The following is a 23,679-nucleotide window of genomic DNA, read 5'->3' on the forward strand; positions in this document are numbered from 1 at the left end:
ATATTTTTAGTGAGGTCTGTGCCCACTTCAACTCATAGTGTCAGTTCATGGAAGGACAATGTTTCTGATTTTATTGTATCTACAAAAGAAGTAAGCTCTAGTGCACCACTTGGATATTGTGTGACCTCTATGTGCCTGTTCCCAACAGCAGGAGGAATTGAGAGGGAACTTCTGACTCACTGTGGACAAGCTGGTGTTTGTAAACAAAGCACTTCAGTAGCACTATACATCTAGAAGGTACTGGTATAGAAGAATTAAAATGGGCTGTTTATTTAGAGTTTTTAAAACAATTAAGTTTGAGTTATAACTTTAATTTTAAGTTTAAGTCTCTTTTGTACTCGAATACCTCAGCATTCCCTAAGGCCGCCCACAAAACCTTTTTTTTTAGGTGGTTAAAGTTGTGTGCTGTTGCCAAGCAGCATGGCCAAACCTGTTTCTAAAGTGTTTGATTTATTTTCAACGGTGATTCTTGTACTTCAGCCTCCAATAAGGGGATCAAGCAAATAATTTCGTAAAAAAAAGGCCAGGTCAGCTGCGTGCGTTCCAGGCTTGGCAGATGAGCAGCAAAGGAGATTTGAGTACAAGGCACAGAGCGACAGAAGAGAAGTGCAATAAAAATAGAGAAAATGACTGAGTTACAGCAGTACAGGAGCAGTATCGTCTTGACATTCTCTGACAAACATGTAAATGTTTGGTCAGCGAAGGGCATTCCAAGTGGGCGCTTGGAGCTGGGAGAGCACTCTTACTTTTGGCAGCTTCCGCAATCGATTAATCCATTGGTCTCTTTGATGGAGGGCTCATACACGAAGGCTGGGTATTCAGTGTCGCAGGGCTGCAGCATTTCGTGCTTCTTGTGCTTGTGAGCTGGAGAGAGAGGAAGGGGGGACTTCAGTGTGACCTCATCTCAGACGCACACACTCTATAACCTTTGACTGCTGCGGAGAGCTACACCGACAGATTGTCAGCGATGAACAACTAGATGATCCCTGGGGGAGGCACAGACCCACTGGTTTCACATGTCTCTGTAGATAAGCGAAGGAATTACCAACAAGGAATAGCATTATTATCTTGTCGATCGAATAATTAGTTCAATAAATAAATGCTTGTATCAACTCCAAATAAGGATGCCCTCACCTCATCTTCATCTCAATGATGTGAGTCATTCTGCTCGCGACAGATATGTGCTAAAATGAACATAAAATCGTTCTTCAGCATTTCTCAGAGCACACCTTTGGACATCTGTGGCATTCAGGTACATAATCTCCCACAAGAAACACCCCTAGCTGTTTGGCTGCTAAAATAAGGAACTGACCCTAGTTCAAAAAAGAACATGCCTGAATGTTTAGACCTGCCTAGCAATCGTGAATCACTTACCACAGTTACAGACCTTGCTTTCCACAACAGCACTGTGAGACTGATGTAATTCGCTTCTCCCACACTAAAAAATTGGAAACTGTTACCTGCAAATAAGCTTATTTGCTTGTTTTCCCAATGCTGTTGATGCAACATTGCAATTTTTTTTTTCACAAAGAATGTTGAATTATTTACAAACATACCAGTGTGGGTAGCCCATACATTTAGAGAAGTGTGACAACTAACACATGACAGTTATCTCCAAGAGTCAGTTCGCTGCTGAAAACTCGCTCCGGAAATGAAAAGGTGACAAATGAGCCCTGTTGACTCCTCCCAGATGTCATGTTGCTCTGCAGGACAGATGCTCTGGCATGTTTTTCTAGAAAAAAAGTCTGTTAAATTGTGCCCCACAACACAATATTTTCTAGAGGTGTCCTGGTATATGAACCATATGCAAATTATTCTGCCTTTTCTCTGTAAAGCCTATCACTGTAATTTCTAAAAGCATGTTCAAAAGACAGCTGCATAAGTGCAAAACTGTAATATTGCCATGAAGAAAATGAATTCCTATTTTTTGTGCTGTTTCTATTATGATTTATAATGAACAGATATGATAAAAAAAAACCACGAGGAAAATTCTTGTGGAAGCTTATTTTGTGTCAATATGTAGAGAACATTTTTGCTGTGAGTAACATTTAATGAAGGATATTTTATGTTTCGTTCCTCGGTAAAAAAAACCCCTGAGAACAGCTTTGACCTTTCTATTTAGCACTGTCACAGATTCTACAACCTTTGTTCCCATTCTCCGCTCAAATAATTATCTCTGAGTGAGTTTCGTGATGTCTGCTGTGTGCTGTGATCCTCCGTGCTTTCTCAGTCTTCTCTGCTGCCACCTGCCACCCTCATATCGGACACCTACGCAAATACGCATACACACAGACACATTGCCTTACATAATCCCATTTCATGAAGCACGGCTTTCTTTTATGATGCAGATTTTGGATTTCAGATTCACCCAGGACTAGCTCTTGCTGGGACGGTATTATGGTATGTTACGTCTTCATTGAAAACTCCCCTCTGTTAAAGACCGCTAAAGAAAGGAGCAAACCCGGAGCTCCTGTAAGTCTGTCAGAGATCAAGGGAACTAATGTAATAACCAGGATGATGTAAAATCCATACTGGAGAAGACTGAAGAGAGCTCAGTGCAGACGTCCACATATCCATTCCGACACCCTGGATGAGAATGCTCGCACCCAGCACTTTGACTTTCACTTAGTGAGGATGAGACCACATGGCCATGACAGTGAATTCACACAGGTGGGTACTTACATGAATGGAAGACAGCCTTGGCTACAGAAATTAGTCACAGAAGATGGGAGGGATGATGTGGAGGTGAACATGATGATGAATTGATGATCGTTTGTCATGAAAAAAGCAACAACAGGAGAAACAAAGAATAAGTTAGTAAGCTGACTTAAACGTACAGTGTTGTAATGATTTAGGACTTGTGGTGCCTTGCCATGAGCTCCTCTCTCGCTTTATCCACAAATTCCATTGTGCTGACTGTGGCCCATTGAAAATAATTACTACACATTGATATAAAACATACAATTTTTATATGTGATATAGAACTATAGGTTGCACATGTGCTACCACAGTTTTGGGCATTCGGTTTTGTTCACTACGAAACACAACAAACATGGTGCGCAGGACTGCGTTACAAATCTTTTCCAGAAAGAAAGATGTGCCTTGAACTAAGATATACAGTAAAAAGGACTCATCTTCCATTTATCTGGAGATAAATCTTTCAAGGTTCTGTACTGACAGTTCTAACCTTAACAATTCAAGAGGAAAACCAGGACCAGAGGGCTTTGATGGAAGTTAAGCAGAAGGTGGAAAAAAGTATAGGATGCTTCTTTTCATAATGGGCTGTGGCTCTTTGAAAAAGCGACTTCAGTTGTGGGAGATGATTCCAAGGGTTTCTGGAATCTTCTGTGGGGTTCTTGATTGAGTAAAAATGTGTTACTACGCTAGCACAACAGTGGCGTGACCTCCTTTCAACCGCAACCTTCTTCCACATCACCATCTCAACTCGTACACTGCATTTCCTTCAGCTTAAACACTATTACGTTTACTTGAGGTTGTCACCAGCACTGACACTCAGTGCGGTGGGGGAGGCGCCGCGGTGAGCACCGGTAAAATGTCAACGTGAGCAGACGGAAGCACTGGTGTGAGGTTAGCAGAGACCAAATGCATGAAAAAAGTGTGTGTGTGTGCGTGTGCTTGCCCCCGTGAAAATACGTGATGGAACAGGCAAAAAGTAAATGAAAAGAAAAAGAACGCCTTACGCAGATACAATCCCATTCGGGACTGTCAGTGTAAAACTCCCCCCTTCTAGGGATGTCCAGTGTGCCTTTAAAGGACCTGCACAGCTGTCGCTCATCATTTAAAAGCCAGGACAGCTGGGACTACAAAGGGGAGGAGTAGCCCTTCTACCAGGGCTCCGCCTCCACGCTGACCACGCCCCCCACTTAATGCCACACCTTGCTTTGGAAGTGATGGAACACAGAACGCCAAACAAAATTACGTTGCAAAAATTGACTAAGCAAAAAGATTCAGCTGTTTCTGTACATTCAGCAGTAATGCAAGAGAAATATGAATCTGACTGTGACACCAGACTGGAATGCAGCATCACCCTTTTGTAAGCAAGTTAAGGAAACAGTGTCATTGTCACTGTATTTCAGGCTTGAGGGTTATATTTTACTGGAAGCAAGACAATTTGCAAAAACAAGTAAGAAAGAGTCCAGGATGACTGAACAGGAAGTCAAGAAAATAAGTGAGATAGCAGTTGGGTATCGTTCAGTGACCAGACTGGGAAGAAAAACTGGGGGTTATGGCAGGGCGAGATGTAAAAACACTGATCCGTGTAATTGACTGGCCACAAGGGCTGGGATGACAGAAAGTTGTGGAATGCATGTTTCTGCTGGCACGGTGATGAGCAATGTGTCACTGCATATTATGTCAACTGGCATGAGATGTTCAACCTCCTTTGAATCCATGTCACAGTACTAAAAAAAAACATTCTTCTTACAGATTCATGATAAACAATTTCTGCATAGCTCCGGGTCTTTTTTAAATATCTGTTTAAAGTAGAATTGTGACATTCAGAGCCATTCACCTCAAATATCATGCAGGATTTTGTAACAGCTGCAATTTAATTTAGTTTTATAGCCAGCAGATATATCACCCTGCAACTCACAACTAGCAATATACTGAAACTCACCAGTAGGGACCAGTAGGGGCTACTCGCCCTGTGGTCTGTATGGGTCCTAATGACCCAGTATAGATATGGGGACACTATACTGTAAAAAAAGGTGTCATCCTTCTAATGAGATGTAAAATCGAGATCCTGACTCTCAGTGGTCATTAAAAATCCAAGAGCATTTCACAAAATGAGTAGGGGTGTAATTTCCCCCTGGATTTTAACAATCATGGCTGCCTAACCATCCCTTTCTATAAAATGGCTCCCCACTGATAGCTGATGTGTTGGGAGCATACTGGTGCATTATAGCTGCTGTTGCATCATCCAGGTGGAGCTACACATTGGTGGTGGTGGAGGGGAATCCCATATACCTGTAAAGTGCTTTGAATGGAGTGTCGAGAAAAGGGCTGTCTAAGTGTAAGAATTATTATTATTGTAGATCATTAATTTCCAAGATTTGCAGACTTTTTTATGGAAACTTGAAAATGTAGTGTTTCACTTTCCCTTCATTTGTAAATTATAAACTAGGTTTTATGCATATACATCTACGACAGGTGAAAAAGGCTTTGTTACTATCCATCCTACTGTTGATCTTACTTGTTGCTAAGCCTGGTTTCCCTCCTCTATATGTTTGATTCAGCAACTATTTAAAAAAAAACAGTACTTACCATCTACAATGTTATCCGAATGCCAGAATCCACAGAAGTTAAACTCCAGCAGAAAACTAAAAAAAAAAACACAGCAAGGTGTAAAAATGGTGCTTGTTGAGAAACAATATTTTCTTCTTGTTAAAATATTTTGAAGGCAGGCCTTAAAGGATACTAAAGTAAATCAACGATTGAGATTTGTTCAAGATTCTAACATCACAGATTTTGATTTTGAAAAAGCGGTGAAATTTCAGACAGCCTCTTCAAAAGGAAGTGGTTCATTGCAACACACATTCAAATCCTTCTGCGACCAATCTCTTGAAGGGCCCTGTTTTGTGATGCCAAAGCACTGTGAAACTTACAGGCCTACCAGGTCGTGATACAAACTTGTAGATGAGAACATTGGGGTGCAACTCGGACTTTCTGCAGTTTCTCTGTGCTTTTTAAACTTCACTTCTGTCACCTAGAAAGATTGTGAATGTGTATATCTTCTGTAGCACCACTCTTCCATGAAAGAAATCCAAAGTGAACCAGCGTTGACCTCTAATGGAATGTCAGAATGATCTAACCTGTATATTTAAATGTTTATTTATTTAAATATTTAAGACATTAATATGGTGCTTCATCTGGTAAATCAGAGTGCCCTGAAAAACTTAGTATTACGCTTACAGTCTTATATGAGATAATGAAATGCATTTATTTTTTTTTTAATGAAGGAGTTTTCTCCTGCTTTCAATTCCCTCCAGCACTGACGTAATAAAAGCAGTCTTTATTCAGCTGGTGAACTTTCAAAAAACAGTCCTGAACATGAAAAGAGATATTCATAACAGGAGTACAGAAGACTCTCATTGCTTTTAAAGCTAATGTGACAATAGAAGCCTGTGCTACACGGCCAAATGAGTGCTTTGCATTCCAGCCAGGACATTCAACACTTACAGGAATAAATTGCTGAGGAACCACTTGAGGGCTCCCAGAAATCCATAGAAAGGCTGTTAGGAGAAAGAAAAAAAGAAATGGAATTACAGTAAGAAAAGAACATTCAGAAGCATAGGGGGCAAAAAGACAAAGGTAGAGCCATTTTTTTTTCTCCAGCAAAGATAATTTATTCATTAGAAAAAGAAATAACAGTCTGAAATACCATTCCCCAATACAACCCTGATACAGCAAACTATAAAATAATAAAAATGACAGTCAGGTATTGCTAATGTTTCATCATAATCAATTTGGCACTAGTACTGGCTTGTGAAAATTGGATCCTTTAGAATAATCTTTCTGCTATGACAGCTGTTTATTGCTTTTATTGCTGCTGTGTCTCAGACCAAAGGACATTCATTAACATCGGTGAATTATAGGTGAGGCAAAATGTACTTTTATTCTTTGTGTGCATTCGCTGAATAATGAATGACCAAGTTAACAAAACAACGAATCCACCGTTATGAAAAAATACATATTGTTCCCGACTCTTGAATACGCTGCCTGCCCAAAATTTAAAGGTTGAACATCGTGGCTGCTTTATTTTGTATATATATATAAAAAAAGACAAGGGCAGAACATTATTTCTGATAAAAAATATATATGTAAAAGCAACTTGTTTTCTCAACATCTCAAATCTATTTTGAGAATGAGGGGTGCAGGGAAGGAGAAAGAGGCTTCTGTGCAAGGAGACCAACGGAAAGGGAAAGAATTTGTACTGAGCGCTTGTCTGGGAAAAAAAAAATGAGGTAGATGAGGATGGTCAAGGAGGCAGCAGAGGAAGAAGAAGCAGAGTGCAACGATGGGGAGGTGCAACCTACACTCAGCAGAGGCCGTGCACCACTGTGGTGATGGCCGGACATCTTGCACATGGCCTGGTAATCAAACAGCGTCACCCTGGAAAGAAGCACAAACACAGTTAAAGGCAAATGACAACATAATTTCACCATTAAAACTATTCTGGTGGTGGCAATATGGAGCAGCTGGCAGGGGCCTTTGGCTCATAACTGGATGATGGTGGGTTCAAATCCCAGGTAGGGCCCTACTGTTATACAGTACCCTACAACAAGGAAAGTTGCTCAGATTACCTTAATAAAATGCCCATATTGTGTGAAAAGGCATAAACGTGAGTTGCTTTGAATAAAAGCATCTGCTAAGCTAAATAATAACACAAATGATAAAAGGGAAGGGTTTAAATAAAAACCTCACCCACTTCCCTACAGAATTTGCCAGCGTGCACTGTCAGTGAGGAACGTGTACAGTATATTAACCCTATTTTAGTAATATCAGGTGTCTTTCTGATGTTGTGAGCATTTGGATGCATCAAACATCCTTTTGAAAGAGTAACTTGGGACATAATAACACATATCGGAGATTTAACTGATACAATGGGATGTGTGTTCTTCAATTCTTAATGGGGTGAATGTTACTTGTTCATCATGTTTACCTGCTGGACTACAAGCTACAAGAGATGCTGCTTGGATTGTGAAATTGCTGATTTGACTCGAATTAACGCAAACCACAAACTCAAGATTGAATCCAAATCATTTATCCTCAATCTAATCACTAATCATTTGGATTAAAGATGTGTATGTTTGCAATTCCAAAGAACCTCTCTGTTGACTAAAAATGCTGTATTTGCCATTTACTATGGGTTGACAATAACATTACTCAATCGATAAAACCATTGAATAGTGAATAATAAAGATACTGGCTAATTCTGACCCGACATACTGTACATGAATTACATTGCGCTTTCTTAATCTGGATACAGACAGAAATGGCATTTGCTGTCCATTAAATTAATTGAGATTGTTATTTGCAGTGAAAAGCAGGCCCAAGAACGTACTGTAGATTCTGTTAACAATTAAGATGGTGTCAACTGTGGCAGCTTTGTTTATTGTATTAATATTTTACATATAATGGTTGTAAGCACCATTTGAAATCGTAACCTGTTAAAAGCTGACAGCAGTTACTCCCCTTTCTTCATTTTTAATGTAAACTACCAACCAATTCTAATGAAATTTTCAGAAAATCAGAATTCAATAATGGCTCTGCACATTTTGATTAGATAACTGCAGCACTTAGTTTATTTACTCAGATGCTGCATTTTTGGCAGTAATGGATTAAGATATGAGATTATAATCATCAGAGATCAAACTGCATTCCTTTTTAGTGAATACAGAGTTAGTCTGTAATATTGGACCTACTAAACCAGTCAATTCAAGCCTCAAGCAGGAACAGTCCACATACAAAATACAGAGAAGCTGTCTTGTTCAGATGGCTGTTACTACAAAACTGAAAATGTATAGAGTGTAAATGAAGGAAAAGACAACCCCTTCTTTAAGTTTAGACATTTAAGAAAATCCTCTCTATTTGCAGTGAGCAGGTGTATCCCATCCTGATTGGGATGTCTGTAGGTGTCTGCAGCTTCTCCAGGTCTCTGTTAAAAGTAATAGCACCTGAAGGGCTCGAAGAAGTTGTTGAATTGCTTCATTTAAGCCGATAATGTGCCATTTGTGGTCATTAAGAACAGAGTTAGACAGAAAGCTGGCTGTCATACCAGTATCAAAGGATTTGGACTGGAAATCCCTTATCTAAAGAAGGGAGATTAGTCAGAATGTATAAATATCAGCAATGTCTGCTAAGAAATGACAACCCTACTTCTTAAACATGCCCATGTTCAGTAGCTGCAGCATCACAGAGCCGTCCACTTCCCCGAAGAACTTCCCAGTCTGAAAAGATAAGACCAAGTCAGTAAAAGGGGACATAGGCAATGATAATGGCCACCATGTTGCCTCTTAGCATAACACAGATATTTCTCAGAATGAAAGGATAAAAACCTTATCATCACCTCCAAACCCGACTGAAAAAACAATACCATACATACTAATGAACTAAACAATTAACCAATGAACCTGAAATTGATCATTAATATCACTAGTAATATATTGAACAGCTATGAATAAATGGAACCTTATTACTACACTACACAGATCCATAAACTTTGACATTGTAGATCTATTTTTTGTCCTTAATACAAAATGCACATGTATTTAGTGTCAAATGTATGTAATAAATAAAGGTCCCTCCTGTTAGTGTTTCCTGAGGTTTTATTGATATTCCCTTTCTCACAATGATCCTTGGGCCGAGTTCATCACATAAGAACCCAGTGATGACATTCTAAGGAATAACGTATTCATGCATAACAAGCCAGCACATCAGGGGACCCTGACCAAGTGTCAGAGTCATTGCAGCCCCTGGGGTGTTGAACACAGCCTCAGTGACAGCATACACTGCACTGAAGCCTTTTCTGAGCAAGCTTTCAGCACACAGCAGGACTGTACTTTGTGTACCGTCGTAGGAAAAGTTCAAATTGAGTTCATTTAGGACAAATCCAAATTGGATCTGTTCCATTTGTAAGGACACTTTTGGTTGGTCAATGCTGCCTAAATTCTTCGTCTGCTAACACTTTTATATGTTACATAAATATGTTGACATTGATATTACTTATATTTAATTAATCCACTTATTAATGCGTAACATTAAGTAGTACATTACTAATGTACTGACAGTTTGATGCATGTTTAATGGAGTGAGCAGTCATTGCTTTAAATGGGAATTGGCTAGTTATATGAAGGGACTGACTTAGAGCTTTTATTGGAGGGAGAGGAAAACAGCTTCGCAGTAGAGCAACACGTAGAAACCTAAATCCCCAAGTCTAAGTCAGCTCCAAAATCACGAGGTGGGAACTCACACTGACGTTTCCTGCTGAGTTTTAGACCACTGAGCAAGCAAAAATAGTAGGTACCTCTCCACAACTATGAAACTTTACAGGATTCATAATCTTAGTGCCAAAATATGACAGGAAGGTGACTTTAAATGTGTCTCAAGAGCCCAGCTCATACCCACATCTGGATAGTGTTTATAATCAGAACTTATGAAAAGGCAAACCTCCACCAAATCTTCCTGCTTCATCAGAAACTGACAGCTTGTTAATGCTGACAGTAATAAGGCATTCTCATTAGTCAGGAAATGATGCTTGAGCTGCCAGATAAGGAGCTTTTCTTCAAAGAAGCTGTATATGTAATGTTTTCTTCTCAATTTAGCATGTTTGATTTTGCTCCCCAGCTAATTTTCTTGTCAGTGTGGGATGGAAGTGAAGATTAAACTGCAAATGTCTTCCAAGTTCACCATCTGTCCGGATCTTATTTACAGCCAGCCCAGGGAAATGAATCAGAAGGTGTTGTCTCACTATTGATACCAGAAGGACAGAGCTAAATACAGGCTGTGGTCTGGTCATTTTAAATACATTTGCAGACACCTGTTTCCTGCAAACCTGTTTCCCACGATCTGCAAGTCATGGTAATAATAATATGAAATTAATTGTAACTCCATAAAACAATATTTTAATTCCTGAATGCTACTGTAATAGTAAACTTCATTTTACAGAATTCATTTAAATGTACATTTCCTCACAATTCTGTGTATGAAACACAAGACAAATCTAGCCTTTTTCTAACTGCCACTTTAAGGTTGCAGCAAGCAAAGGGGTGAAAGGTAGGATATAGCCTGGAAATTATGCCAGTCCATTGTAGGGCAGACACGGACACAAACAGAGACATGCACACACTCACACCAGGACCAGTTTGTTTTCCAAGAAACCAATTAACCTACCAGTATGTTTTTGGTCTCATAGCGCCCAGAGAAAACCCACAAGAAAATGGGGAGAACATACAAACTCCATGCAGATGGCACCCCAGGGCCAGAATCAAACTCTTGGAAAAAGCCTGGTGCTACCTTATAATAATAATAATAATAATAATAATAATAATAATAATAATAATAATAATAATAATAATAATAATAATTGCTTACACTTATATAGCGCTTTTCTGGACACTCAACTCAATGCACTTTACAGGTAATGGGGACTCCCCTCCACCACCACCAATGTGCAGCATCCACCTGGATGATGCGATGGCAGTCATAGTGCGCCAGAACGCTCACCACACATCAGCTATCAGTGGGGAGGAGAGCAGAGTAATGTAGCCAATTCATAGATGGGGATTACTAGGAGGCCATGATTGGTAAGGGACAATGGGAAATTTGGCCAGGACCCCGGGGTTACACCCCTACTCTTTTTGAGCAGTGAAAGCCTTGCTTTCTCACAGCTCCCAGTTCCCCCTTCCACAGACATGCTTATTAGGGTAATTGGCAAGTATAAATTGAATAGTATTTTTTGTGATGGATTCATGCAGGGTTGCAGTCCTGCCTAGAGGCCCTAACCCTTAACAGGAATAGTTTTTTGATAGAGCATGTTTTTTCTAACAATTTCCATGAGGGAAAACATGAAGAACTAGGTAGTCTCTAAGTATTTACTCATCTCCTGGCTCCTCAAGGACATTATACAAAATATTTTGAGGAAAATATATTAATTAATGCTGTAATTTGAACAGCTGTTTGGGTATTTACGGTCTATAAATTCTAAGCACCAGAATTACAATGAATCTGCAAGGTGAAATGAGGATGTTATTTTTGTGACTGGTTTGCTGTGGAGTCCGTTCAGTGCAAATAACTTTCTTTCCACTGGTCAGGGCTTTCCTTCTGCTTCTGATCCCTTTTTGCTCACTTGAGCAATGAGACAACTTGAGCAAGGAGGCTGGGCAAGGTGAGGCTTCCTAGACAAGTTTGTTATTACTGGGGACACAGACTTTCAGGTGTAAGAAAAGGATATTAGATGTTTTCCTGTTTATGATATTTCTGTATTAAATTTTGTTTTACTTTAGATAAGCTTTAGTAATGCATGTGATTGTGAGGGTATGTTTTGTGATTCACTAAAAATGTGATTGCATGACAGTTCTTTATCCAGTTTTTGGAAGAGGTTTTCAAGCTTCATAAGCATGATGTTAGCTTTCAGCTCAGAAGCAGTGCTCCCCAAGACAAAAGTCATCAATAAAACGCAGATTAATTCAGTTATTATAAGATTTAAACAGGATAAGAACTTTATTTCAGATAGAGCTAATTTGTTTTAAGATCATTTTTCTCTAGGCTAAGACGTTGTATTGTTAGGTTTTTCCTTCTCACCTTTACTCCTAAGGATTAAGAACGTACTGTAAGAAAGGCTTCAAAAAGGGAGGTCATCTGATTTTCACTTACACCCTGCTTTAGTACAGCAGGATTCACAGTGCACATAGGTCTTTGGTAAGCTCAAAGTTCAAGATCCCTCTTGGACGCAGAGCAGCTTTTGTTTTGCCTCTTATAGACAACAGTGACACCACAGTGACATCTGAGACACTCTCTGTGGAGGAGCCAGTCTCCCTGAAGAGCTGAGTCAGGTGACACTATCACACACTGCAGGTTTGGAGGCAAGACTTGCAACTACACGTCATTCCTCTTCTCTCACCTGTGATGACTCACCCCTTTCTGCCTAGTGCACACATTGATTGCTTTGGACAACATCACTAAAAAGAGCTGAACTGAGTATATGTCACTTGAAAACCATGAATATAGAAAAAAAATGTTTGCTTTAGCTTTTGATAAATTAAAAATTGCTGAGATAACAGATAAGATGTATACTACTGAACAAAGCTTTGAAAACTGAAGTCAAAGGCAGGCAGTCAGACTGTAAGACTAGATGATCTGACATCACATGTGAAACAGATTCTAATGTTCACTTACAGACCTGTTGGCACTGAAAAAAACGTCTGAGTCCTTGCATGCAAACTATCATACTTTTGTTATCTACAGTATAAGAGGATTTCAAGCACACTCGTATTTGTTTTCCGAGTTATTTCAACAGTTTTCTTTATCTTCTGAAAACAACAGACTTCAAATGCTAAGAATGCAAAGTGTTAAACGTAGGCAGTGCAAAAATTAAAATATCATAGTGGATATTTAGGAGTTTACGTTGATTCATCACTTTACTCATCTAGACAGTGTGGTGAAGCAATACGAAAGACCAACTGGTTTCTTGTTTATATAATTAAAAGGTATTAGAAATCAAATCAAGAGATTATACAATGTAATAGTTAGATCTTACTTCCAGTAACATGGTTGATTTTGGTTACCAGACTATAAGAAATTTACTTCTGCTCTACCACTAGAAAAGGGAGAAACCAAACTAAATCCAGGCCTGAAGGAAATTTCGTATAAATGAAAGGAATTTCATCTTTCTCGAGGGTAGAGAATATTACATGGGGATGTGGACCAGGTATTCAATATTTCCTGAAGGAAACCGAACAAGTAAAAATCAGAGGACTTATTTTTAAGATCAGAATCAATGCAAGAACCTGGGGACAAAAGTGAAAATGTAAGCTTAGAAACATTCAAACAACAGAAATCAAGAGACACAGAGGACTGTAGGAGTGTGTAACCGACTCCCCACCTACACTGTTGTAGTTGAAGAAATAGCTTGGTGGATTTCTTGGATTCTTAAAAATAAAATTAAGAAAAAGAAAGCAAAATGTAAATGATGGGCAGAAAGGCCTCCTCACATTTATAACTCTTCTTATGCTCTAAAATTCATTCTTACTCTTTCAGACATTTCTAAAGATCTCGATCCGTTTTTGTGTGGTGGCGAGCCAAGACTACTAGAATTGTGTGGGTGTTCTTCGGTTGCTTAGGTTTAGCGTTACAGATCATTTAACCTTTGGCATCAGGGAAGAACAGACTTTGCGATGTTTAAGGAAGCAAAGTCCCACACAGAGTGCTGCAGCCAGCAGTCAGCTGAGAGAGCTGTCAGTATCACTAGCAGTGGAGGGGGCTGGGGACCTTTTCTGGGGTTACATGACACTGTTATACAAAATTAGCAAGCTTCAAATTTCATTCAGTAAGTTACTAGATTCCAGCAATATTTGTCCCAGATAATACAAACATCCAGTCCAGCTGACCCATCCTGAAGCCACTGTCCTTTGAAATGAGATGCAGTACACAGAACTACTATAGCACTCTATAAAGAAACAATGATTTCCCAGATGTCACTGTATATTTAATCAAGAATACTACAAAATAAAAAAAAGGCTTTGTTTTCAAGTGCAACTCCTCTTATTATCTCTCTCCAACCCCCAAATACAGTAAATGAACAACATTAAAATCTCTCAAATGTCTAAAAACCCTGCAAGGCCCATAAATCATCCAAGGCCCATCATTGAACACATTTACTGCAGTTTTTGTGCAAATATTATTTCATTTTCATTATTGGTTTATTTATTTTTTTGGTTTTAGAATGGAAAAATAAAAAGGTTTGAAGGCAATCGCATGTTCACTGATAATTTAAAAATAATCTTGGATGTAAGAAGAACCTAGCGTGACTCCTGCAAAAAAAAAAATTAAATATCTAGCACAAGTGCATTGTATGCAGAATTCCCATAATGACTTGCAATGAACACATTTTCTTGACAAAATATGTTAATAGTAATGTATAATTTTGCAACCATGTTGCAAGAGTAACCCCTCTGCAGTGCTGCTCTCCCATGATGCTGTACCCACTCATTCTGATGCAACGTTTTCTCAAGGGACTGTGCCGGAAATTTCCATATCATGCTACTCTTATTATAATTTCATACTCCCATTGACTGCATGGGGGCATTATCAATACAAGATAGAAGCAAATGTCCTTGACACAAAACAACACTTCTCATAGGACAGACAAGAAAACACAAAAGGGCCAAATTTAGTCTACTTGTATGCGACTCCAGCTTCTTTGACATTTCAAACAGAACTAAATGCATAAATGACCCCAGGTCTCACAGGGACAGCAGGAACAGTGTGTGCCACAGCCTGTAGTGAATCATTCAGTGTTTGCAGTTGCATTATCTGCAGAAAGGGTGTTGAGTCTTGAGAGTGATAGGGAGGACATGTGATTTCTGCAGCCGACATACTGTTTACACATGTTCACAAATTGACAGAGCACTTCAGATGTTATGTGACATCATGGAACTGATGGCAGACATTGTTTTAGTGAAGGTAAAGTATTTCCATATAAAAAGGACAAATTCCCCATTTAATTTTTTTTAAATGCTCTCTACTAATGCCTTTAGGATTAGTACTGTACGTTTTCTAAATCCCACAAATGCTACAGATGTGGCTGAGAGATAAGTAGGTGATTCTCAGATCAGTTGGATGCAAATCCTATGAACTTGAGAGTCCATAAGTGTTGAAATGACCCAGAATAGTTGGGATTAAGCAACCTCTCATAAACCATATGAGGCTGGGCCTGTAAAACAGTGAGGGACACATGATAGCCATTACACAGGATTGGTTAGTGTTATGAAGTCAGTGTGGTGATCACATGCTTTCAGAAGCCAGAAGTATTAGATGATGTCCAGTTTCTTCTGTGGTTTTGTGTACTATTTAATGTACTGTGACAGGAAAGGCATCATGCATCCCTTTTAACAATAACTCAGAATGGACACACTTGTGGTGCGCACTATAAAATATTGTTCACAGTTCAAAACATCCCGTCTCTCCCCAGCCTCTTGAACACATTCAGGTTCTCATTGATACCTTGCTCAACAGACGATTCTCTTGTGCATCTATATTGTACGTGTATTTTGCTCATTTGTGTGGTGTGTGATTTCTTTATATTGGCTGCTGCTTTAAAACAAAAATGCCCCATGGGAATAAATACTTTCTTTCTCCTTCAAAATGTTTAATTCTGAGAAAAAAACTTTGCTCTTCCTTTTCTATTGTTCTGTAACAGATTTAGATGATATCTCCTTCTCCAAAGCAATTGACATACTGCTGTTATACTGATTAAATTGACATCATAACTAGGATCTTCAAAGACCTGGGTAACAAAAGACTATTACTGTATATTATTGTTAACAATTCAGTATCTGTGTTATATACTACCTACATTAAAAGTATCATTTAAATACATTTTATCCACAAAAAAGTACTGAGAAAAAGAAATACAGTTAATGTTGTGTTCATTCTCTTATAAGCTCAGAGGAAGAACACATTCCTTGTCTCTAGAAGTATCCTGAGAATGCTTGATGAGCATTATTTTTTTCTAGTTTTGGATGTATAGATTCACTTGACACAAGATGAAAAACCCAGAACAGTTGCAAGGAATATACAAACATACAGTACATAGGGATAGTCCAATCAATAGGAACCAAAAGGCAGAAATGAAAAATGTCTACATGCTCAGTATTTAAACAAAAATCAATATGATTCTTGTCACATTGATGTCTGTGTAAATGCAACCAGAGATCTTATGGGATGATAAGAGAGCACAGTCATATCAGTCATTTAGCTTTATACACCCACATAAAACATTTTTTAGTGCTTGATCATAGTGTCAGATCAGGGTGTGGATTGGTTAAGCATCATTTAGAGACCTCAGCCATAGTCATCTTATTATATTTATGAGTCCCTTCTGGATTATATACTGTAAATACATCTACAATAAGGTGCTTCATGTTTAATTGACACAAAAGTAAATTGCTTCACTCAAAACACCTTTTTATTTCCCTCATAGCTCACATTTTGCATTTATTTACTGACTGACTTTAATATATAACTGCATTGGGATACTGAGGATCATTGATCACAGCTGACCAAGGCTGTGGTTAGAGGGACTGAAGTTAAAATACGCCAGTAAACAGATATAGTATTTCACTTCAATTGTCAGGAGAACAAGTACAGTTGATAGCTCCTGTCTAAAATGGCAGGACTATGATATTTGTATTTGTTAGGGAATCGTGCTCTGATATAGAGACATTTTGTCTGGGCAGCCAGCATAATAATGGCAAAATGGTTGCAGTATCTGGAAAATGTAAAGGTCAGATCAGAGAGCTTCTCATTTTGAAAAAAAAAACTATGTTTAAAAATGTATTGCAGTAAATAATTTTCAGTGTTACCTCTTTCGTTTCCTTGGAGATGAGAATGAAGCCATTGCTGTCTATTAGATAGCAATTTAGGTTCTAGAAGAGATGAAACAAGTGGTGTAAATCTCCATGCATTTTCTTACATATTTTTGTAGAAGTAAGGACATGTTGGTTCATGATGTTTTACACTATGTAATCTAAGGCAGAATACATTATTTTGCTCTCAGATACTACAAATAATAACTGTCCAACTTCATTTCACTAGCAATTACACGTATATATGATTTCTTGAGGTATATTCTAGCAAACAAAAGTGAAGTCATCTTTAATTTGGAAAAAATGTTCATCATTAATTAATTTAAGTTAATAATTATGATTTTTTAAAGCATACATAGTCACCAGCTATATAGTGTATTTCAAATCCTGTAGAACACTGATCCAGCCTGTGATTAATGACGCATTATTACTGCCAATAGGATAAATTAATACTCACTATATTTCAAATATATACTGTATATATAGTAGAACATGTTGCATATTAGTAGTATAATAAACTATGTAGAATTAACAGTATTAATGGCTTAGCTACACTTTGAAAGCTCATTTATTTTCTCCCATTAGTATAAATCAATCCAGTACATTTATTTATCAGAAATAATTGTCTTGACACAAACTGTCTTCATCATCCTGTACATTAACAAGAACAGAAGTTTATTATAAAGGTGAACAGAAACCAATTGATTACAATTCATTTTCTCTGATCAAGGTAGCAATGATATGGCTGTTACAGCAGGTTGCAATACTTGACTTCATAGGACTAAGCTGCATTTGACTATAATTTATTGTGTAGTAGAATTCAACATAGGGAAGAGAAGCTTGTCATTGCTGACACGACTTTGCTAATGGCAAACTTAGAAGTACTCACACTGTTGTCACAACTGATTGGACACAAGCCATCTATGGTGCTGCACTGTAAGACAAAGAGAGCAGATTAGGCGAGGAGTCAACACAGAAAAAGCATGCTGTTTCTCTTCTTGGTCTAATCAATTTTCTCAGATTTAAGAATTCTGTATGAGTATGAAATGTGCTTCACTGAAAAACCTTTAAGTCTGAAAGTCTTTTTTCTCCTTTTGTATTTTTCAGAAAATGCAATCAAAATAATGTGATATAACTTATGGTGGTGGGGAATCTCTTCCCACAAAGGGGAGTTCTGTTTGACCCTGACCAAACCATTTGTTGCTTCCCAACAGAAAAATAAACATTTCAAAGTCTCTGACCTTTCAATAAAACTGAAAAACCTCTAATTTGTGTCTGGACAACTAAGTGGTTACAGAGATTTTGGAGTACTGCGATTATTTCATCACTACTGGAAGCAGCAAGAATTGAAAAAAAAACCCAAGAGCTACAGTGCATTTCACCTCTAGTCTTTTTTCATTTAGTGTTCTCAATGACATTTTTGTTTCCACAGCTGAGTATGAACCTGTAGAAGATATCTTATGGTCTGAGATCACCTCCCCTTATCCCTTAAGCATGAAGAACAACAGAACAGATAAGATCACCTTCACATGTGATAGATGTGCTCACATGACAGCTCATGATCAGTGATGCTGGTTCTCAACAGAGACGCTTCTGGACATTTAATAACTGGATTCTAGTTTGCACAGGATATAAAAATGAAGACAGCTGATGATCCATGCCATTAGTGATGATTTCTCACTATGATTTACCTGTATGATTTAGCTCTGTTATCTTTAATCGAAAGATTGAATTGATTAGACCGTTAAAACAACAGCTCTTAAAAAGTGAGATATGATTAACTATAATCACTAACTCAGTGGGAAATATGAATCTCCTCTCACTGGTTTCCATGGTGAGCTGTCTGAAGTTATAAGTAATCAGGTCCATAAAAAAAAAACTAACAATATTTGCTAGAACTATCAAGTCAAACGCTCACCCCTGCACAAGAACAAATGGGCACCAGAACCAATCTTGACAGGGTAGAGTAAGGAGATCAGCTCTCTTACTCACAGGATTACATCCTGGAGAGCGCAGCCAATTAAAACCATTCTACAATACTTGCCTTTGGAAAGAGAGAGAAGAACTGGGAGTACTTCAAGAAAAGGTGCAAGCCTAGGCTTTAGCCATGACCGCCTCTGGGAGGGAAAGATGGACACACCTGACCTTATTACCTGATTAATGTCCCGTGTGACTGGAATGCCACAGAAGAAAAAGAGAACTAATTTGATTGGTCCAGTTGGTAATTTCACATTCCACAAGATTTATTTGCAAAGGTATATTAGTAGCCAGGTGTGCACAAGCTCCTATACTTTGATGAGAGAGTGTGCAGAGGTTGAACTATAGTGTGTTTAGGTAGCATGGGAGTAGTCATTAGACTTGCTGCTCCAGACTAGGTGGCAGTTTACCTCCATGGTAGTTTGTTGCATTGAGAAGGTTAAATAGAAATTTTAACTTTTTTTAAAGTTTGCTTTCTTACTGAAAGAAGAATTCGGAGGGGCTTATAACTGACTTGCTCAGTTAAATTCTTGAAATTAGTTCTAGAGACTCAGGAGCTTTAAGGGAATGTTGACTAGTGTATTTCAGTGGGAATCTGGGTGGTAAAAAGCTGGTTTAGGTGTCCCAGGAGGTCTCTGAGGAGACCTGGAATATGGATCTTCTAGTTAAAGGGAAAACCTGACTGTAATGAGGTTGTGTCAGGGTGTTCCAGAGCAGGATAAACTTTTTTTTGTAACAGTTTTGGAGTCATAAAATTGAATACACCTGCCCTCCTGCTATCTGAAGATTTGATCAATGACATAAGTAGAACTGGAAGGACTGTGCAAATAGAACCTCTGAGAAATTAACTGATCTTGGGGCTGTGCAGGCTTCTCCAGTAGAGGATCACCAGTACATCACAGAAGCCCTGGAGTTCTGCAGACCATTAAGTGACCAACTACCCAAATGTGGAGTCATGGTCAGATATACTGGTTCTGGGTTGAATATTGTGGAGAATGCTAACACCCTCAGCCACAGACTGATTCCTAAAACCAGCAATGGAAGGAAGAACTAAAATCCTGGTGCTTGCACACCTACAGGGGAAAGGCAGCTTACTCCTGTTTGTTAGGAGTCCGGGCACCAGCATGCCAAAAACAAAAGATGAGCTCAGAAAGCAGTCAAGAAACTGATTAAGAAAAGTTTGCTTAAAATGAAAGCAAGTCACTATAATCAAAAACCTAATAAAACAGAAAACATGTCGGGGTATACAGTAGTAAAGTCTGAGTTTGGGAGACATCAAAGAAGCAAATGAAAGTTATATACAGTAACTTGCTATCTTTTAAGTAGCAAGTGCTTAAAACTGTGGAAAAAGGGTTATTTTGATTAATTTTTCATACAATAAAATAAATGAACTGCATTGTGACACAATGACAAACACTGCTGTCTTGCTGTGCTGGTGTGTGGGGTTCAGTTCCAGAGCTGGAGTGCTTGGAGTCTGTGTGTTCTCATAGGTTTACTCTGGGTGCTGTGGTTTGCTCCCGCACTCCAAAAATATATTGTTAGGTTAAATGACGTCTGGGAAAATCATTCCTGGTGTGAGTGTGTGCCTTGCAATGGGCTGGTGTCCTGTCCAGGGTGCATCCCTGTGCCCATTGCTTGCTGGGATAGGCTTCAGCTCCCCCATTGACCCTGTATTGGATAAAACTGCCAAAAATGAATGGATAAAAGAATTAAAGTAAGGTTCTGAAATCCTCTGCCTTTTGCTTTCTTCAACACACCTATATTTTATTAATGAAGAAGTAATAGGTTTATTCCATGCTGAAAAGAGAAGAAAGAAAACACAACGTTTCTGTGATGGAGCCTTCTTCAGGCACATACCTGAAGAAGGCTCCACGGCCTAAAAGTTGTGTTTTCTTTCTTCTCTTTTCAGCATGGAATAAACCTATTACTGTACTTGTTCCTTTGCAGCCTACGCATGCTGATGCAGCTACCCACCTGATATAATTATTGTTAATAATGTTAGATTTTCATCTCACATCACTTTCATTAATCCCTTATTCAATTCAGGGTCACGCTGGCCCCGAGGGTATCCCAGTGACCAGTGGGCACAAGGTGGGATACACCCTGGATGGGACGCCAGTCCATTGCAGGGCATGTGCAGACACAGACATACACACTCACACCAGGGCCAATTATACAGAAGCCAATTAACCTACCAGCATGTCTTTGGGCTGTGGGAGGCAACTGGATCACCCAGAGGAAACCCTCAGGAACTGGGGAGAACATACAGTACAAACTCCACACAGATAGACTCCCAGGAATTGAACCCAGTAACCCAGTGATGCAAGGGAGCAATGCTAACCATGCTTTCACTGTGCCAACCTGTTATATTCTGTAAAGCTACATAATGTTATTTGCATCTTCGTGGTTTCTAGTTTGTTTTTTTGGCATTTCACTGGCTTTTTAAAATAGGTGTTGGCTCATTTTCAAGGTAAGCTAGAAATAATCAAGTATACTGAGAGGCAAAAAGTCCATGAAAGAAAGAAAAAAACATGAGGCATTTCTTAAATGCATGTGGCTGCTGCCATCATCAATCAAAGTGCTTATCTCCATTCTGCATGTTCGAATGGTAAATTGAAGTGTGACTCTGCCCTGGGGCTCAGTCTGAGCTAATTGATTTCAGACGACACAAAAAAAAAATAAAGCCATGTAAGGAAATGTACAGTACCGATGTGAAAATAGAGCAAGTGGTAATTATGCTTCCAAAATAATCGTATAAGAGAGGTGTACTCTCCGAGTTCATGACTAATTGCGAAACACAGTCTGAGGAATCAAGGACAAAAAATGGCATCACATAAAAAAGCAACGAGTCAGAAAGAATCATAATGAAATCCAGGGACAAACCTGGTTATACCATCAGCTCAATGAACACTGTAAACATGCTTAGCAAAAACCCAGAGAGACACCAATTGTACTGTCCTGTTTCTGACCAGCACCATCTGCTAAAGAGGTTAAACATTCTTATAATTAAATACTGTAGATTAAAGCACAGGTCCTACACTTTCTTATATACTGTATTAGAAGCTGAGACACCTTTTTTAAAGCCTTTCAGCTATGTAATGCCACTATTTTACTTGCTCTGCCAGAAAGCCTTTTCGAGACTGCCAAAATGCCAAGTCTTGTTAAGCGACCCCAAGTTCCAGTCATCACCTGTCACAATCCAGGATCTCTAGGCCTCTCAAATCCATAACACCTTGAGATCCAAGGAATAAGTCTTTGTGTAACCTCCATGTGTCACAAACTGTTGATTGCTTGAGTAAAAAGTAAAGTCTGTATTCGAGCCTAGTAACTCATCAGGCCACTTTGGTTTTTCTATAGTGTTAGTCAAACCGAGAGTACATACTGTAACTCTCCCCAGGATAGGACACTGGTACATTGCAGGGTTAACCCCAAGCAGTGCTGTTATCTATTTGGATAAATGATTTTGCTCAAGGGTACAAAAACAGTGTCCGCAGACAGAACATGAGCCCAAAACATTCCAAAGCACACAATAATTCAATGTCCCACCCAAAGCAAAAGCAGTAAAGCAAAATATTATCTTCTCTTGAAGAAAAGCACATCTCATTATTTTAGATTGTATGTATGAGAGTAACTGTTAAAAAGGCATTTAATAGCCCAAGAGCATATTTGTTTCCAGTTGTAATCTGCTAAGTGTGGTTAAGTTGTCATTCTGCCCTTTTGGTAGGCAAATTGCTCCTAGGATAGAGATAAACTAATGTAAATTAATGTTGCACCAAGCCAGGAAAGGCAGGGTTGTGATTAGCAAAAAATACAAAATATATGAAGGATTTTATCTGTGAACAGTATGGCAAAGATATACATTCTTTGAACAGTGGCAATATACTGTAGCTCTGGTAAAGCTGTTGAAAATCAAGAATGTAAGATTGTGTTATACTGGTGTGCAACTATACAGAAACTGGTGTTATACAAAAGACTGTGTTCACATAAAGCATTACTAGACTGTGCTTCAGCACAGAGGCATCAGGCAACCGAAGCTGTTAATTGTATTCCTGTAAAAAGCACTTCTGTCTACTTACATCAGTGTCATTGGGCTGTGAGGAGACATGCAGAGTGCAGGCAGCATGCAGGAAAACAAAACAGAAATACAGAAATAATTTGGTTAGAGTATGACAAGTTGTGAACAGCAAAGCCTGGTATAGATGTGTGGTGGGGTTAATAGCAAGGTATTTTTTTCTAGAGATGACTGCTGCATAGTTTTGACTTACCCATGAACATTGTAAGACAGAGAGCCGTGTGCCCTTTATTCTTCAACTGTGTAACTGCTTGTAATCACTAACAACAGCAGCCAGCAGCCATGTCACCCTGCAGCTTACCACTGGCAACCCACTGAGGCTTAGCAGATGTAAGCCTGGCCAGTACCTGGATGGGAGACCTCATGGGAAAGCTAAGGCTGCTGCTGGTAGAGGTGCTAGTGGGATCAGTAGGGGGTGCTCACTCTGTGGTCTGTGTGGGCCCACGCTATATTGTAAAAAGGTGTTGTCCTTTGGCAGAGACGTAAAACCAGGGTCCTGACTCTCTGTGTTCCCTAAAAAGCCTG

At 38.9% G+C, this 23,679-nt stretch overlaps 1 protein-coding gene across 1 annotated transcript in view; it reads right to left on the minus strand.

The window, feature by feature from the left end:
- Nucleotides 1-23,679, minus strand: part of LOC148829168 (voltage-dependent calcium channel subunit alpha-2/delta-4-like) — a 205,026-nt gene that overhangs the window by 18,915 nt on the left and 162,432 nt on the right. Inside the window, exons 30-38 of the mRNA XM_088923114.1 lie at nucleotides 23,159-23,173; nucleotides 17,995-18,039; nucleotides 17,103-17,165; nucleotides 8,899-8,969; nucleotides 7,056-7,131; nucleotides 6,199-6,251; nucleotides 5,284-5,339; nucleotides 2,683-2,703; nucleotides 747-864 (exon numbers count right to left, since the gene is read on the minus strand). Of these exons, the coding sequence (XP_088779240.1) occupies nucleotides 747-864; nucleotides 2,683-2,703; nucleotides 5,284-5,339; nucleotides 6,199-6,251; nucleotides 7,056-7,131; nucleotides 8,899-8,969; nucleotides 17,103-17,165; nucleotides 17,995-18,039; nucleotides 23,159-23,173 (518 nt within the window). The remainder of the gene's footprint in view (nucleotides 1-746; nucleotides 865-2,682; nucleotides 2,704-5,283; nucleotides 5,340-6,198; nucleotides 6,252-7,055; nucleotides 7,132-8,898; nucleotides 8,970-17,102; nucleotides 17,166-17,994; nucleotides 18,040-23,158; nucleotides 23,174-23,679) is intronic.

This window comes from Atractosteus spatula, chromosome 8 (genome assembly GCF_055471065.1).
Source record: "Atractosteus spatula isolate fAtrSpa1 chromosome 8, fAtrSpa1.hap1, whole genome shotgun sequence".
NCBI classification, from domain to species: Eukaryota; Metazoa; Chordata; class Actinopteri; order Semionotiformes; family Lepisosteidae; genus Atractosteus; species Atractosteus spatula.